This window comes from Chiloscyllium plagiosum, unplaced genomic scaffold, assembly GCF_037043375.1.
Source record: "Chiloscyllium plagiosum isolate Xiang-an unplaced genomic scaffold, Cpla_swu_hap1 HiC_scaffold_16, whole genome shotgun sequence".
Lineage (NCBI taxonomy): Eukaryota > Metazoa > Chordata > Chondrichthyes > Orectolobiformes > Hemiscylliidae > Chiloscyllium > Chiloscyllium plagiosum.
The window spans coordinates 57,944,549-57,963,201 of record NW_028270154.1 but is presented as its reverse complement, the minus strand read 5'-3'; the positions used below and the strand labels follow the sequence as shown (position 1 = coordinate 57,963,201).

General features: G+C 38.3%; 1 protein-coding gene across 2 annotated transcripts in view; it reads right to left on the bottom strand.

Moving 5' to 3' along the window:
• LOC148147553 (uncharacterized) overlaps window positions 1–17,129 on the bottom strand; it is a 36,798-nt gene extending 19,669 nt beyond the window's left edge. For both annotated transcript variants that reach the window (XR_015759658.1, XM_087995051.1), the window contains exons 1-2: window positions 16,964–17,129; window positions 15,450–15,574 (exon numbers count right to left, since the gene is read on the bottom strand). Coding sequence is in view for 1 of the 2 variants with exons in the window: in XM_087995051.1 (XP_087851177.1) it covers window positions 15,450–15,472 (23 nt within the window). In the remaining variant the exon portion in view is untranslated. The remainder of the gene's footprint in view (window positions 1–15,449; window positions 15,575–16,963) is intronic.
• Between the last annotated feature and the right edge of the window lie 1,524 nt (window positions 17,130–18,653).

Here is an 18,653-nt window from a genome sequence, read left to right as displayed (position 1 = left end):
GCATAAGCTGACGAATCCAACCATCACCTACTCTCTGACCTTCTGCCTCAAGAAATCTATTTGTGGTGACATCGCAACCAGTCAGTAGAAGCCATTGAATAGACTTTTAAATTTAATATAGAACTATAACTGCTTCCTCAGCAATACAAATCAAATCAAGGCCTCTGCGCTGCCTTTGCACATTTACAGTCACTGAATGCCTCTGCCTGCTGTATGAGCCATTGTCCTTTAATTTACTCCTTTAATAAATGGGCCCCATTAGACCGTTGTCTTCTTTTCAGGGATATGATTGTGACCCTTCATGTTCACAATGCCTGAAAGCAAAAGTTAGTTTTGGCACTTGAAGTGACTGTTAATTACTTTATTTCCACACTTATGCGCTGTCACCACATTCAGGTGGCTTGCCAGCAACCATGACCTGACATCGGATTATAAATTGACATGAAATGGAAATGCGACAATCCCCTCATACATGTTCCTGATTTGCTGTTGTCCCCAATCGCATATCTTCTCAAACATTCAGCCACGATGTTCTGCCAGAGAAACGTCTGCTGAAACATCTCATTTTTCTACCTCCGTTCTTGTTTGCCCTGAGGCAATAGAGTGGGCAGGTGACAGCAGCATGCTATCAGGCCGCTGTATCATCTTTGCAGTTAGAAAATAATAATTTGTGCCAAATCAATCCCTCACATATCCCAAAGCTGTGGATGACCAAATATTAGTTTGTTATAGAACTTCTGTTATGATAGCAAACACAAGAATAACTAGTAAAGGAAAACCCTGGAGAAAGTGGACATAATAAACGATTTGTCAGTTTGCCTTATGGTAGTTCAGTGAGAAATGCTAATCACAACTCTGAGAAATAAGAGTAAAAAGACAGGTAGGAAGGAGGATGTGGTCTGGCAGACAGAATTTAGAAAACTATGCAAAAAATTACCAAGCAGTGCATCTAAATTTATAACCTCCAGTTACTCCCAGTGCCACATGCAAGCAAGTACAGAAATAGATGAATGTATGGTTGAAAAGATAGTACAGGAGGGATAGCTTTAGATTCCTGAGATACTGAGGGAGAAGGTGCCTTTCCAAACTATACAAGTTACATTTGTAAAGATCCAGGATTGAGTTCCTTGCAAACCAGTTTCCTAATGCTTCTGTGAAGGGTTTAAATTAACCTAGCAATGGAGTGGGTGCAAAATAAGAGTAAATTAGAAACTAACAGACTGGTTAGTTACGAATAACATTGCAGCATTGGAGAAAGAGGATGTTTCAATAGATTCATGGTAGACAGGCAGAAGGCTGGAAGAACACAGCAAGCCAAGCAGCATCAGGAGGTGCAGAAGTCAAAGTTTCAGGTGTAATCCTTCTTCAAGTTCAAGAACAGAACTCATTAAGCTACAGCTCAAGGGTAATGATGCCATAGTCATAACAGATCCTAGGGCTGATATCTCATTAGAAAAAGATGACTGGTGGTGGTTTAACCTGATGGTCACCACATCTCAGGTGAGGGGAAAAGTTGAGAAAGTTGAGTCATTCATAATCTCAGCTGGTGCAGGAAATGAACCTTCGCTAACTGGCATCATTCTGCACTGCAAACCAACTGTCCAGCTAACTGACTCCTCAATAAGAAAGGTGCAATTACATTGCTTGTCTAGTGGGAGAGATGTAGAGGAACAAATCTGTAAGGAAATGAGAGAATTAAACATCATGGAGTAGTTATAATCAGGTCTATCAATTATCCATCCACGGACTGGGATATGGTAGTGTACAGAGCAGACATTCCTAGATTTGGTTCAGAAGGACTTCCCACAGTAAGTTATGTTCAGAAAACAAGAAGGGGGGCATTGCTTAGTTGGGAATGAGGTTGCCCAAGCAGATCAAGTGGACTGTGGGGGAACATTTGAGGGCATAGTGATCATTATATGCCAAGAGCTGGTATAACAATAGAAAATAGTATTGGTCAATCCAAAGTAGGGATAATTCAAAAGGAGGACAGCTGTCTTCAATGGGGCCAGAACAAAGCTGGACAAGATTGACCTCAAAGATTTAATGAGGAAAAGCTGTAGCTAAACAATGGGCTGACTTCAAAGAGGAGATGGTTCAGGCACAGTCAAAATAAATTCTCTCAAAGGGGAAAGGTAGGATAAACAAATCAAAAGCTCCCTGGATGATAAAGGAGATTGAAATCAAATAAAGAAGAAAATACAAGCTTATGACATGTGTCAGGCATTTCATACATTTGAGAACCAAGCTGAATACAGAAGATTCAGAAAGTCGGTTTGAAAAAAAGAATCAAAGAGGGTTATGTGAAAAACTGGCAGCTGACATGAAGGGAAAGCTCAAAGTCTTCAGTTAGCACATAGATAGTAAAAGTGTAAAAGAAGGAGTAGAGTTGGTTATGGACCAAAAAGGGACTTACACATGGAGACAGGAGGCATGGCTGAGGTGCAACATGAGTTATTTTACCCTTCTTTAACCATAAGACAGATACTGCCCAGGCCACAATGATAGAGGAGGAATCTCAGTCACCCAAAGCATTTAAAATTGATAAGGAAGAGGTATTGGAGAATTCTAAGTACCTGAAGTTGATATGGCACTGTAGCCGGATGAAATGCTTCCAAGGATATTTAAAGAAGTGAAAGTAGAAATTGCAGAAGCTCTGGTAATAATATTTCATTCTTCCCTAGATACATGGGCAGTGCCAAATAATTGGAAGGTTGCAATTATTATGTCCTTGTTTGAGGAAGATTGTAAGAAAAAACCTCACAACTATGGATTAGTAAGTTTAACTTCACTCAAGACCAGAATCAACACAGGAACTAATACAAACATCCTTCAAATCAGATTCCTGAAAGGTAAGAAGTTACATAATTGGTAGGTAATGATGCCAGCTATGACAGCAAACATTACTGCATAAAATAGTACATCCATACCCTTAATTTTTACATTGATGATGAAGTGCAGCCATGGCAATTCTGCAAGAAAACCACAAGTATTTTACCCAGTGGATACAACTGCACCAGGAATAGCAGAATTACCAGCATGCACAGATCTTAGCGTTGTGACCATTCACAAGATCACCAAGCATAAGAGACCAATAAAAATCTAGTTGAGTCAGTCCATGATGTAAAACAATTCTATCTAGACAGATTTAATGTCATAGGAAACTTCAATAAGATACAGTATTGCATTTCAGAGAAAATGCAATTCGATAAATTGACCTTCCCAAAAGGTGCAGTATTTGCATACATGAGAAGCCTAAGAGTCAAGTGATTTGGATGATATGGAATGTAATTGTATAGTACGTTCTATTCATCAACACTCAGAATGGTGCAGTTCCATTCTACACGTACAGAAGAGAGATGTCATAATCAGGGTATGTTTGGATCCAAGACATTTAAACCTTTCTCTAAAGAGATTCCAATACAAAATTCCATTGTAAGAGGCATTGAACCACAAATTCCCAGGAGCCAAATGCTTCTCCAAGTTGGATGCCAAACACAAATATTGGTCAGTTCATGTAGCAAAGGAATCTCAAGAAATCACAACATTCAGAACACAGTTTGGAAGATATTGTTTCCAGATGCACTCTCAGCTTGTCTGCCAGGATCTGATCAAATAGCATCTGGACACAGTTACAGAAAATATTCCTGGATGTTCATGTATTGCCAATGACATTGTGGTGATGGCAAAGCCAAAGAAGATCATCACCGAGATTTACACTCACTGATGGCAGCAGCTCATTGTGAAGGACTCATTTTCAACAAGAGGTGCCAGGTGAATGTAAGTCAGAACAACTTATTTGGCTCTGTCTATTCAGGTTATGGTGCCCATCTCAACCCAGGCAAAGTTGAAGATGTTAAAAACATGCTGACTTCTCGAGATAACAAAAATTTGTAGGGATATCTCAGATCTTTTAACTTTGCAGCACGATACATAGTAATCGATTCTGACAAAGCATCACATTAAGGAAATGTTTAAGGAAATATGTGAATTGTATGAGGACGAAGTGTTCAAAGCATTGTCAGCACAAATTTGTATCCTGCAGTACTAGGACCTAAGGAAGATGACAATCTTGGAAATCAATTTTTCAGAGAAAGAGCCAGAAGTGTGCATATAAAATGGCAAGCCAGTTTCACTTGGATTCAAAAGTCTATCACAAACTAATCCAATTATCCCAACAATAGAGTTGAAATATTTCCTTAAGTATTCAGTATTACAAATTTTCCTAAGTGCCTGGTCTGTAAGCAATTTATTGTGGAAACTGATCACAAGTCCTTGGATATGATTTGGCCTAAACCACGAAGAGGTGCAACACCTGCAAAATTATAAGATATGACTTTGATGTCTGCTACAAACCTCATACCAAAATGACAACAACTCTGGTTTACCATTACCAGGCAGAAATCGTGTTTGGAAGACAAGTTAGGTAAACTTGCCTAGCCAGCACCTCTCCAAGTTTTCAGTGATAGAAGACAACAAAACAATGAAACAGAAAAAAAAGCTGAAAAACAATGGAGAATGAAGCTGGTTCAAGACCAAAATACAGGTGCAAATCTGTAGAAAGGACAGAAGGTCAGAATCATACATTCAACACAGAGTGCGTGGTTACTCACAGAGTGATCCAAAGTGACAATGAACCTAGATCCTATAGAGGCACAACACCAAATGGAACAATATTGAGAAGGAAAAGAAACCATTTCAGAGATAGGGCAGTATGGTGGCACAGTGGTTAATACTGCTGCCACACAGTACAGGAACCTGGGTTTGATTCTAGCCTTGCATGACTGTCTCTTTGGAGTTTGCACATTCTACTCTTGTCACCAGGTGCTGTGGTCTCCTCCACAGTCCAAAGATTTGCAGGTTAGATGGGTTGACCATGCTAAATTGATTCGTAGTTTCTCCGGATGTATAGGCTAAGTGGATTAGCCATTAGAAATACTTGGATACGGTGGCTTTGTCTTCAAAGGATCAGTCCAGACTCAATGGGCCAAACAGCCTCTATCTGCACTGTAGGGATTCTATAAACTGAATAGTATTTGAGTGTGCACAAAAATAAGCTCAGATGGTGGAGATATGGAAAACCAGCAGGACAACAATCAACATGCTTCATGCACATGAAGTTCTACATTTAGAAGTTGAGAAATTCCAGTGCGATGTCTAAATCTCCGGAAGGATATACCACCAAATAATCTGGAATGATGTCAAAGTATCTCAACAATATACGGACTCTTAGATTCCTAAATCCTTGTTTCATTGTTTTAAGAGTAATGTTGCTTTAAGTGTGGATATGCTGATAAGCTAAGGACCAAGAAGAAACACATGACCAACTGCAGTCTAGTAGGGGCAAGCTAGAGTCAGAATGTATCCAAAGTTATCTGTAACTGCAAATTTCAGCTGAGCTGTGAAATAAAGCTGTATCAGATTTGCAAATAAACAGAACATATGTTACTCATCTTTGTTACTTACATGCAAGCAATATGATAACTGGAATAAACAGATTTTTAGTGTTTTAGATAACCAAGGGATATGGGAAACACGTGGCTGGGTAAGTGGAGTTAAGTGGAAGATCAGCCGTGATCTTACTGAATGAGAGAACCGGCTTTAGGTCCCAATTGGTCAACTCCTCTTTGCATTTCGTATGTTCTCATATCACGTGATAACCTAAGGCTACTTGCTCTCCCTTTTATCACCCTAAGTATAACACAGTGGCCGTTCTCCAGAGATACATTAACAGAATCTCTCAGTTTCAGAGAAATCTAAATTCAACCATTCAGTGCTGCAGCTCTTTGAAGCCAAACTTTGAGGCACATTTTTTTAAATTAAAGGAATTAGTAAATTGTTAGTTTTTAAAAAGAGAAAATGAGTTATTTATTTATATTTATATACACTTGATATTCACATTCTTAATTCCATGTATTAAGAAAACAATTGGTGAATTATTTCTTAGTTTGATATTTATTCCTATTTGCAATTCCGTTTCTAGTTAGCATTCTTGTAACAATGTTCAATGCATTCCAAGATCAATTATTAAAGCTGCAAAAATGTCACAGGAAAACCCATAGAATTTCTATACTGTGTGCTTTTTTTGAACAGAACTTGCAAAAAGGAATTCCTATATCTGCACTTTAATCATAATTGAGATAGAGTTTTAAAATTGAATATTAAAGCTTGTATTGCAGCAGAAGCAGTACCTGTTTCAGGGTTACTTTGCCATAATATTATGCTGTCACATTTCAAAGCACATTTTTTTGAGAGATTGCTTAAAGAATTCAATTAGTTCCTAAAACAGACACATTGACTACTATTTTAATTGAATTTAAGACTGAGAGAGATATGTTCTTGATTGGTAAGGGAACCAAAGGTTACAGGGAGAAGGCAGAGGATTGAAAATATATTCACTGCGAGCGAATGGCTGGGGAAGTCCAATGGGCCAAACGGCCTAATGCTGCTCTTGTATCATTTCGTCTAATGGTTTGTTTTCTACTTAATATCTTAGAAAACCAGTTCAGTTCACACTTGCACTTGTCCAGGAATGCACACATACATTTAGTTTCTTAAGGCATATTACCAGGTCATCTGCAGTTATATTGCAGGGTTATCAAAAGTCGCTAAATGCACTTCACAACGATATTAATGAAAACTAGAAAAAAAAGTAGAGTTAGCAACATCTATCAGAACTAGGTGAATCACTGTCCTGTGATCCCTGTATACTGGCTTGAATTTAGTTCCGCCTGATTTGTTGATTTCTGTTTTATTTGTTCCTGAATAGGCCAGCATTTGTTGCCCATCCAAAGATGTCCTTCAGAAAATGAGCCCTTCTTGAACTGCCCTTGTCCAAGTATGATGAGATAGAGAGTTCCAGATTTTTGACCAAACAACATTGAAGGAACAGGGATATAGTTCTAAATCAGATAAATGTGTTGTTTTGAGGGAAGATTCGCACTTCTGCAGGTAGAGTCATGTGTATGCATAGATTTATGCTTAAATATGAGCGTGCTGTAAAAAAAATGCCTTCAGAGGGGCATGGGGTTTTGTTATTGGGGAAGGTGCAGAGGCAGAAATGAAATAACCAAGTATAATCCTGTTTTAAGTAGGTAAAAGGAATTTTCACATACATTGTACTTTATTCAAAATGCAAAGGAGTTATGGAAATAGCCAAAGTCTGCTATAATTCCTTGCCCTGATCAATCAAAATCTACCTGCCTGATCTGAGAATTAAGATTGACAGTTAACTGTTCTTGCTGCACTGCCATGCCAATTGTGTTTCCACTTTCAAGTCTGTTTCTTGCATGCTAGTCTGATGATTGCAAGATGAAAGGCTTCAACTTCTTGTCTTCTTTTAGCAATACTTAAAATTATGGTTCTTTCCAAACATGGAGAAATCTCTTATCAGTGACCTGATAATCTGAGTCAATTGATTTTCAACTTTTCTGTGATCACACTTTCCTTTTTAATAATAGTGACATCAAAAAGGGATGTTAATTCACTTCATATTTCCATATTGTAAAAGATATTTCTATAACATAGCAGTGAGTATATTTTGCAAAAAAAATTGAAGAGGATATTAATGCATTCTTAGCTTCAGATTTCACAGTATTGATTTTCAAAATATACATTACTGAGGCATTTCCACAATAAATAACAGTGAGGCCATCAACATTCATGGTATAGTAATAGATCAGACAGCAACTTTCTGTGACTGCACAGACGCAGATAAATGCCAATCTTAGAGTTGTTCTCCAAATTATCCTGCTCCTCCTCAAACTTTTCTGTATTGGTATTTTAAGAGTAACTCAAGTTTCAAATACATGGAAGCACACAATGTTCTTGTACTTATCTAACTGATGTACATTTAAATCTTCACAGGTTATCCATTATAGTACAAATGTTTTTTCTTAATGTAGTGAGAATACTAAACTACTACTAAAAGGCTCTTTACCATTCAAAGTTAATGTTTACAAATACAGGGTGTCATTGCTATAGATTTTAATTTTTGTTTGAGACTTTAAAGTTAACAAATTTAATATATTCTTACTTTTTCTGCCTCTTTTGCCTATCCTTCTTAATCCCATATCTATTTCTGTAATTTGGTCGAGAAGTTATGCAATTATGCACCCTAGTTACTCAGAAGGACTATGTAAAAATGGATTTCAAATCCCAGAAGTACAAAAGCCTACAGAAAATTGTGGGGAAGTTTAAGTATAGCAGTGTTTATTCACCACTGACCACAAGATCCAGGTCAAATATAGGCACTTTTCAGTGCTTCCATGTTCTCCACAACTCGCTGTGCTTTAAAAGAATGGAGGCCAGCATTAGGATGAAGATAACTGTAACCCTGATTATTTCTCCCTTGAGCTCATCAACAAACACATGACCATTGAAGTTATTCTCAATTGTAAGCAATTATGTATTTCTGACCAAGCTGGCTAAGTCCTGAAGGAGGTGGTGAGCAAACCAAGAGTGAAAATGCTTCTTTATCTTGTCCTCACTGATTTATCTTTTGCAATTGTATTTGGTGATAATAGGATGGGTAAGAAGGACCTCTGTATAGAAATAGTGAAGACAAGTCTGCATATTGAGAAATATCCTCCATTACATTGTTTGACATTACCACCGTGTAAAATGGGATATAGCAACTATGAACTGGGCACTCTCATGAGGTGCTATCAGCTATCAGTGGCAATAGAATTATATTCAAACATAATCTAAGACTTCATTGCCACTCTATGATCACCATCAAGACATAGGAAACACACTGATTCAATGATGAGTGCAGAAGGGTACACCAGTTAGTTTAGCTCAGTTAGCTGAACGATTGGTTTATGAAGCAGTGTGAGGTCAACATCATGAGTTCAATCCCTGCACTGGCTGAGGTTACCATGAAAGACTCTCTTTCTCAATCTCCTCACCTGAGGTCTGATGGCCCTCAGGTTAAATCACCACCAGCTGTCTCCCTAGAATGAGAGAGCACCCCTATGGTCTGGTAAGACTATAGTGATTTGCCAGGAGCAGCAACAAGCACATCTGAAAATATGGTATTAATCGAGTGAAGCTATTGCACAGGACTACTTGCAAGCCCAACAGCAGAAGCACCATATACAGAGCTAAGCAATTCCACATCCAATAGATCAGATCTTAGCTTTGAAGGCCTATCAGATCTTAGCTCTGAAGGCCTGTCAGATCAAGCCATGAATAGCAGTGGGCAATTAAACAAGCAGTGGGAGGAGGAGGCTAAACAAATCATCCTCAATGATTGGGGTGCCCAGCATATCAGTGCAAAACAGAAAGGTGAACCATCTACAGCCTGAAGTGCTGAGTGAATTACCCATCTCAGGAAGCTTTTAAGAAGAGGTAGAAAGCCTATAAGGGGATATAGATAGATTTAATGAGTGAGAAAAGAATCAGCAGGGGGGGTGTAATGTGGGAAAATGTGAACTCGCCTGCTTTGGCAGAAAGAATAGATAAGCAGTATATTATTGAAATAGAAAGAGAGATTGTGTAGTATTTTAGCAAATGTAACTCTTCACTTGGAGCCATTGGCAGGCTTTTCTCAACTAATTTCCCTCAGTTTCAGCCAGAGGAAGTTGTACTCTAGGGCACATACTTCGAGCATGAAATGGTTTTTGGTGGTTACACAAAGATTATTAAGCATTTATTGCTTAACATATGCCTGTTATCTTGTGGCAATTTTAAGACTGTAATATCAAGGAAATTAATGTTTTCCTGTGTTTTGTGGCTTTAAGTTTAGTAGAATGGTAATGATTATTGAGGATAGTGATAAATTCTTCTAATTCTACTTCTGCATGAGATAAAATACCTTATGTGTCAACCTAAATAAATATGGTATTTTTACCACATTACTGCCACACTTAAAGAAGTTAGTGAGAATGATAAAGGAGGCACTCGTAACCAAAGGTATCCCCAAACCTTTAAGATATATCCCTCAAGAAAATCAAGATGCTGTCAAAAAAAGAAAAATGCCTTCATCCCTGTGTGGTACATAAATCGCAAAAATTTCAGTTTACTGGTACAGGAAATAATTAGATGACAGTGAGTATTGCAGATGCTGGAGATCACAGTCAAGATTAGAGTGGTGCTGGAAAAGTACAGCAGGTCAGGCAGCATCTGAGGAGCAGGAAAATCCATGTTTCGGGCAAAAGCCCTTCATCAAGCCTGAAGAAGGGCTTTTGCCCAAAACATTGATTTTCCTGTTCCTCGGATGCTGCCTGACCTGCTGTGCTTTTCCAGCACCACTCTAATCTTGACAGGAAATAATTAGGACCGCTTCACCACCAGCAACATTTCAATGCACCAGGAAAATGATCCTTAGTAGGAACTTTAACTATTTAACATGACAATGCTCCTCCATCTGGAGGGCAACAAATCCACATCTGATCTCACCACCAGGTAGATGCCCCAATGGCAGGACTGGTCAAAGAGTGACCCCAATGCAATTCCCAACTGTTTTCCAGGCATCCCCCAGCCAGTACCAAGCTTCCAGCATGAGTTTCAAGTACCATGGCAATCTCAGCTGTTAATTTAACAGGCAATTTCTATGTGACTTACATGATGAACGAGAAAGGAAATTCAAATGCTGGCTTATCTTCATATTTTATGTAACAGATGCCTTTCAGAGCTGGGCCAGAGCAACACAGTGGTATCAATCAGCCAGCAGCATTCAAGATTTTTTCAGTCATGAGTACGTAATGATACTATCAAATCCTGAAAGAAACATATTTTTTTCCCATAACTCATCATCCCCAAGATGTGGAGGTGCTGATGTTGGACTGGAGTGGACAAATTCAGAAGTCACACAACGGCAGGGTATAGTCCAAAAGATTTATTTGAACTCTCAAGTTTTTGGAACATTGCTCCTTTGTCAGGTGAAGTGGAAGGAAGAGCAGGCACAAAATCATGTCTTCTGAGCCTATGCTTCCTCCACTTCACCTGACAAAGGAGCAGTGCTCCAAAAGCTTGTGATTTCAAATAAACCTGTTGGATTATGACCTGGTGTAGTGTGATTTCTGTCACCATCCCCAGGTGTACAGGGTCATCAGGCAATCCGATTATGCTAAAAAAAAACCCAAAAGGACTGTGGAAGCTGGAAATCTGAAACAAAAACAGAAATTATTGAAAAATCTCAGCAGGTCTGGCAGCGTCTATTCAGAGAAATCAGAGTTAACATTTCGAGTCCAGTGAACCTCCTTCTCACCTATTTATGTAAATACTAAGAATATAGACAGCAGTACAAGAAGAAAGGCTTCTATTACTTAAGTAAGGAAATGATAATGCAGTATTATCTGAAATATCACTTTGAAGGATGCCAATTATTCTATCAATATCAATGGCATTTCTAGGTAATTCAGAAGGTTTCTGAAGGATGATTACGTTTAGTTACCTGAAGCAATACTTGTTCTTTTACTGAGAAGACTCCTTTACTTTTTTTCTTGGATAAAAGTTCAGCTTCTCCAAATTTGTTTTTACTGTTATTCTTTCAATTGATGGTCCAACCATTTTCTCTTTACCCAGCATAATTTTTCTTGGCAACAATTGTTTCATTCTTATGCATAATCCACCATTCTCCTAAAATAATTGTGCATTGTTATCATAGACTCACAGTCAATGCCTAGTTATACATAAATGTCAGGGTGCTTGTATGCACACGATCATTTTTAATATTGTCTGAGTTCAAGAGTTCACCATGGACATGTTACATGAATCAAACTTTCCTAGAGAAAGAATATACTCTGCAAATAAAAAGGGCAGACTAAAGCTTTAAATGACAAATCTGAATACAATTCAGATTCATTGTAACAGTAATGGTAGTTCATTGTATTTATTAAAAGGACTTTGAGAGTTAAGGGAAGAGATGTCAGCTGCCAGATTTCATTTATTCTTTGATCTGAGTTCAGTCTACACACACTGGACTGAAGTTTAGGAGACAGATATATGTGGTGTGAAAGAGCACGGGGAATTTAAACTTAGGAAATTAACAATATTAGAAAGATAGTTTCATCCCATCAATTTCTACAGTTAATTATGGTGTGTTAGACTTTGGAAAGGTACGTTTCCAATTTCAATGTGTTAATTAACTAATTACAGAACATTAAGAAGTCTTTGCAATGTAAGTGTGTGTCATGGTGTTATGTTCCAAGAAGCATCAGAAGGCCAAAGTATTAAAGACTGTTATGGTGCAATGGTAGGATCTTTACCTTTGAACCAGGGGGTTCAAATCCCACCTGTTCCGGAGGTGTGCAATAATATCTCAGAACAGGTTTCTTTTAGAATTATAGGTTTAAAAAAAACAAAGGAGGTCGAAGTGATTAACAACAGGAGCTTTGTTATAGTTCACTCTGCAAGCTGCAAGTTTAGACTAAACTGTTTCCAGCCCAAAATGGCGAATGATGTTATCATGTCACATGATTGTATTATTAAAGTAGCAGAGCGACATAGTTACTAAATAAACAACATGCATTTCTCAGGAATCCTCGAAGTTGGAACCAAAATAAATAATGTGGCAATTGAAAACCCTGAAGTCAAAGAGTAGTAAAATCTCACAGCTGCTTTCTCATCTGCTTATGTAAAAGGCATTGTTTCCAGTGCTTGTTCTGGAAGGTAACTTGGTCAACTTTTGAGGAGTGTATGTTTGATTTGCCCTTTGGGACTCATAGCAATCAAATTAGTACGAGCATTGTTTATCTTGTTTTAATTTAGACTTCAGATGCAGACTAGGATGACCAGCACCAGCAGTGGCAGGAGCAGGTAGAGCACTACTAACAGCATTAGCAGGAGCAGCAGTAGTCTGTTCCTTATATACCACAGAACAGTGGGAGGGCAGCAGTGAAGCTGTGCAGCTCTCAGGAGGTCATGTCACAGTGCCTATGGATAAAGATAAATTTCCTCAGTAAGAGAGAACACCCAGTATGTGGAGGGATAAGGGTTTCACATCAGATGGTGGTAGACATTACAACCTATGGGAGCAAGGCGTTCTGCCAATTCCACATTGTAGTCATGCATTACGTCATAGTTATCGAAGTCACCACTGTCTTCAACATTTTATATCTGGATCCTTCTGTAGGTTTGTTGGAGACATTTGGGGGTTCTAGCAATTGGTACTGCATAAACCAGGTGACTGGCTTGTTTGCTGAGCCAGAAAATATATCATCTTCACCTGTGATGACAGCAGTTAGAAGGGATGGCTGGCAGCTCAGTTTTGCTGTTCTGGCTGGCATCCCAGGATGCCACTGGCTGCACACACATGGTAAATAAGTTACCCTTTAGTAGGTCAATCAGGACTGTTGATCATGGTCAGACTACCCAATCGATCAATTTGCATCTGGCATGCAAGTGTAAAAAGGGTTTACACATGTACACAAGATTTCCAAGCAGCTCCTATCATGCGTTTGCCCTGCACCAGCTCACATTCCCTTCATGTCACTTGACTTCATGGAGCAGAATTACCAACTGACTGCTCAAAACCAAGAGAAATCCCATGAGAAAATCAATCAATGATTCTAGGTAAATTACAATGAACCCCTTATGACAGCTACTGAGCAAAAAAACTGATAATGTCCTTCAGGAGCCTGGAGAGTACTGGAGCTGTCCTATAAAATGCATAGGCCATGATCTTCAGAATGGTCCTGGTCTGCTGAGCCCTTTGTAACTTCGCCAATCAGCAAGGTAACTGGTAACTACTGAAGGGTCACTGGGAACAATGCTGACACCACAATTTTTTACAATATATTTCAACAACTTGAATGAAGAAAATGAATGTAACACTGCCAAGGTTGCAGATGACAACAATGGATGGGGATGCAAGTGGTGAGGATGATGCAGAGTCTATAGAGGGATATAGACAGGTTACATGGGTGGGCAATAGCTAAGTAGGAAAATGTGCAATCATGCAAGTTATGAACTTTGTAAAGAAGTATAGAAGAGCTGAATATTATTTAAATGGAAAAAGACTGCAACATTCTGCAGCACAGCTGAAAGGGGTCCTCGTGTATTAATCACAAAATAACTAGCATCTAATTCAGTAGGTAACAGGAAAGGCAAAAGGTATGTTGGCCTATATTTCAAAGGGAATGAAGTATAAAAATAGAGAGGTGTTGTTAAAACTACACAAGACATTATTTAGATCAAATCTCGAACATTGTATAGTTTTGGGCTCTTGTCTAAGGAAAGATATATTAGCATTTGAGGCAATCCAGGCAAGATTCACTAGGCTGATCCTGAGTATAAAGGAATTTTCTTTAGGAAACATAAGGAATATGAGGTAGATTAGTGCTGTTTTTAGGAGAATGACAGCCGACTTTATTGAAACATAAAAATTCTTAGTGGGCTTGACAGGATAGATGCTGAGATCTTGTTTCCACTTGTGGAAAATTCTAGAACAAGAGTATATTATCTAAGAATAAGAAGTCACCTATTTAAGACAGGAATGAGGAGGAATTTATTTTCTCAGTGGATAGTGAAGCTGTGGAATTCTTTACTTCAAGGCAGAGATAGATTTTTTTTAACCAGTAAGAGAATCAAGAATTATGGGGCAAGGACAGTAAAGTGGAGTTGAAAATTATCAGATTAGCCATGATTTCATTGAATAGCTAACCAGACTTAGAAGCAATGGCCTACTTTTCCTTTTATAGTCTTATCATCACATATCCACAAATAGATGAACATCAATATATTTTTGAAAAAACTTTCAAAAGATGTAAACATCATTTAAATGACTGTTAATTGCTTATTCCTAGTTATCTTTGAGACGGTAGTGGTGAGCTTCTTTCTTGAATTACTACAGTCTAAATGGTGCAGTACACCCACTATGCTGGAGTGCTGGAGTACTGGAGGAAATTGCAAAGATAAAGTGGGGGTGGGGAGGGTTAAGGCTCTGGAGGAATTTAGAAACAGATGAGAATGTTAAAATCTACATGTTAGATAATCAGGAGTCAATGTAAGTCAGTGAAAACAGAGGTGATGGGTCAACAAAAACCGAAAGAACTGCGGATGCTGTAAATCATAGACAATAACAGGAGTTGCTGGAAAATCTCAGCAGGTTTGGCAGCATCTGTGAAGAAAAATCAAAGTTAACTGTTCGGGTCTGGTGACACTTCCTCAGTTCTAAGAAAGGGTCACCAGACCCAAAATGTTAACTTTGATTTCTCTTCACAGATGCTGCCAGACATGATGGGTCAATAGGATTTACTGTGATTTAGAACACAAATGTAGATTTGTGGATGACGTCAAGTACATGCAAGTTAGAAGCTGTGAGGTCAGTCAGAAGTGTTACGTGTTAATATTAAGTGTTGGATTAGCAAATGCTCGAATGAAGATTTCAGTAATAACATAGCTAAGGCCCACACCTCCTGCACTTTGCTGCAGAACAGTAAAATGATGAACCAAGGTAACAGTATCATTCATCCTACGTAACCAGGCATTCATATTGTACAAACCATTGGTGCGAATCTGTTTGCATTTAACTGTTCCACTCAGATGGTCACTCTTTCCATGGATGAAAACATCACAAAAAGACCTGAGATATCATTCCGCTCATGCTTGGGATGATCCTGGATAGCCTCTTTCATTCAATGGCGGTATATGAATGGGAAAATCAGAAAATAACAACCTTGCACAAATTACATCAAGGTACCTTCACTTCAACACTAAAATGCGACAATCCAAATCAAAATATGTTCAAATAGTTTATTCACATTTTGCCTAAAATTAGGCATGACTAATCAGAAACCTATTCTATGTTTCTTTTAAAAAGTCAGAAATTGTTATCATGCATTGCATTCTGGAAAAAATACTTTTTCCTGTGTATATATACATTTTCCCAATTAGAGAAATGTTAAATATTGATTGATTTTTTTACTCGGGAGACTTTGGTATAGAATTAAGAATGTAAGTTGACGTAAACATTTTTACAGGTAGCAAATGTTAACTATTAAAGAATTTCATTCATTATTCAGGCTATGACTGCAGCTCAGGATGTTTTTGGATCAAATGCAAATGTTGTGCCTCAGTTTTACATTCCTTAAAAACAGAAAAAAATGATAACTTCATCAAATCAATGGTGGAGACCCTGTCCTAACATGTTCGTCAGTTTGCACTACATTGATGCACACTAAACATTCATGACCAGAAGGGGAAATTTTCTGAATAAATCAATTCACTGTTTATTGTCATGCATTGCCTTAATTACTCAAGAACTTAATCATAGTGGCCTTTATTTAAACCATGCAATGGATAGATATCACATGCATTCTTTTCATTTCAAAGTTTAACATCTTATGGTGTTGTTATCTCCGATCAGATCAAACCTAATCCCGAGGAGCAAACAATTCTTTGACGTTGATCCATCTTAGCACTTAGCACATGACGAGCGCATACATACAATGTAATTTCTTTGTGAGTTCTAGTTCGAAGAAGTCAAAATGTCAAATAAAAATTTTCTTCTTCATCATCATTATGGGATATTTTATTATATTTCTAAGCATCCTAAAAGCATTCTTAAAATTTTTGAGGTAACATAATTTTTGATTGCTTGACCTAACACCATAACAATCCATCTATATATAGTTAAAAATCTTTGCAATTTCTTTTCCATTAGCCCACTGCAATCAGGATTTCTGATGGAGCTTTAAGGTTAACATTTAATATTTAAATGGCCAACAGTTAATACAGCATTTCCTGTATGGCTTTCCTTGTTGACAAATTAATTATTCAGAATTCTTTCTGAAACATATTCAGCAGCAAGATTTTTGTCAGTACTAAAATATCTAATATATAAAATAGGTTTTTTGGGGGATCCAAGATGGCGGCAATCTAGGAGGATCACGTTGCAGAGTTCAGCACCGGAGCACAAGCAGGACGAATTCCTAACCCACCCAACCTCGACTATCGCAATATCCTGGGACTCCAGAAAGGTTGTGGAGACCGAGGAAACTGTGAAAAATTGACTTACCTGCGTTTTTGCCATCCAGGGATGCTGAAGAAGGGACGAGGAGTGTCCAATGGCGACAGGATCCTCCAACTCAATTACCTACCTGACCCTGGTGAATGAGCTCGCGAAATCTCACGGGATGCTGCGTAAGCAGATAGAGGAGAAGCTGGACTAAATCTCTATCATGTTACAGAAGCATGAATAGCAGCTGGGAGACCTGGAAAAAAGGAGGGATGAGGTTGAGCACAGAGTCATAGTGGTGGCAGCTGGGTCAAAATCCTTGTCCTCTCCTGGTGCGATTCCATCACTGCAGAGAATAGGAAAGAATCGTGGAAGCTTCCAGAATCCAGAGGAAGGATCCAAAGGCCCTAATTTATGAGGGCTCTAAAATCATGTTCTTCCAGAACTTCTCAGTAGAAAATCCTATGACGGTGTCAAGAGAAGACTGAGGGAGCTTGGGATTCAGTACTCTCTGAGGTATCCAGCGGAGCTGCGTCTCACCTTAGATGCATCCATACATCTCTTTCACATATCAGAAAAGTCAAGAGACTTTGTGGACAAATTAACCTAATCTGAACAATTAAAGTATGTATAAATAGTAGCATTGTTTGGGTATGTCTTTGTGTTTTTTCAAAAAAAGGAGTCTGGTTGGAGCTTTCTTTTCATTTTATTTTCTATTAGTAATTATTTGGTTTAAACTATGTTTGCAGCAGTTGAGACACATACTTTCAATTTCTAAGTTGAGTTATACCAGAGAATGGGTGGAGTATTTACCCCTTTTCTCTTTAAAAAAAATTTCTTTATTCATATTGGTACTCCATGGCATATTTACTTTCTTTTCTGCTTGTGTTTGCAGTGCGGCTCTAGCTAGGAGGAGAGAAAATGATTGGAATGGCTAGGTGCATACTTATGTGCAGTTTGAGATGGATAGTTACTTCATTGGGCAGGGGATGAGTTTTCATATTCAGCGCCGTTGGTGCTTTATAATTTGTTTTTTTGTTGGTTTTTGTTGTTTTTAATCTTTGGTAGTTTTGTAGGTTTGTTAAAAATAGTGGCTTTAGTTTATGTAGTTTTTATGTTTGATGGATCATATGACACTAAGGCTGAGCAATTTGTGGTTCGAATTCCTCCTCTCTGGAATTTAAATGTTACTGCAGAAGGTTATGGCTAATGACTTGATTAAGTGGTGTACCTGGAATATCAAGGGAACTCACTCACCAATTAAGAGGAAGAATGTACTTTTGAGTCTTGGAAAGGGGAAGGTGGATATTGCTTTGTTACAGGAGAGACGCTTGGATGATAGGAAGCATTTGAAACTACAGCAGAATGGCTTTGATCGGGTTTACTTTCCATCATTTAATACCAGAAGTGGGGGAGTGGCTATATGGTTAGGAGAAATCTCCCATTTAAGTTATTAGAGTGTGTTACACACACACATGGGAGGTTTGTAATTCTTAAAGCCTTGATAAATGGGGAAGAATGTGGTGTTTTAAATGTTTATTGCCCTCCAGCTCATCCCCTCAAATTTTTGGTGGATGCATTTTCTAAACTGATCAGTCTTGAGTCCCGGCATATCATTATGGGGGAGATTTTAACTGTCTCATGGATCCCACAGTAGACAGATTGCCCAAAAGTCCTTCGATACCCTCTGTACAAACTAAACAATTAGTGAATCTGTGTGGAGAGTTAGAGTTGGTGGATGTCTGGAGGT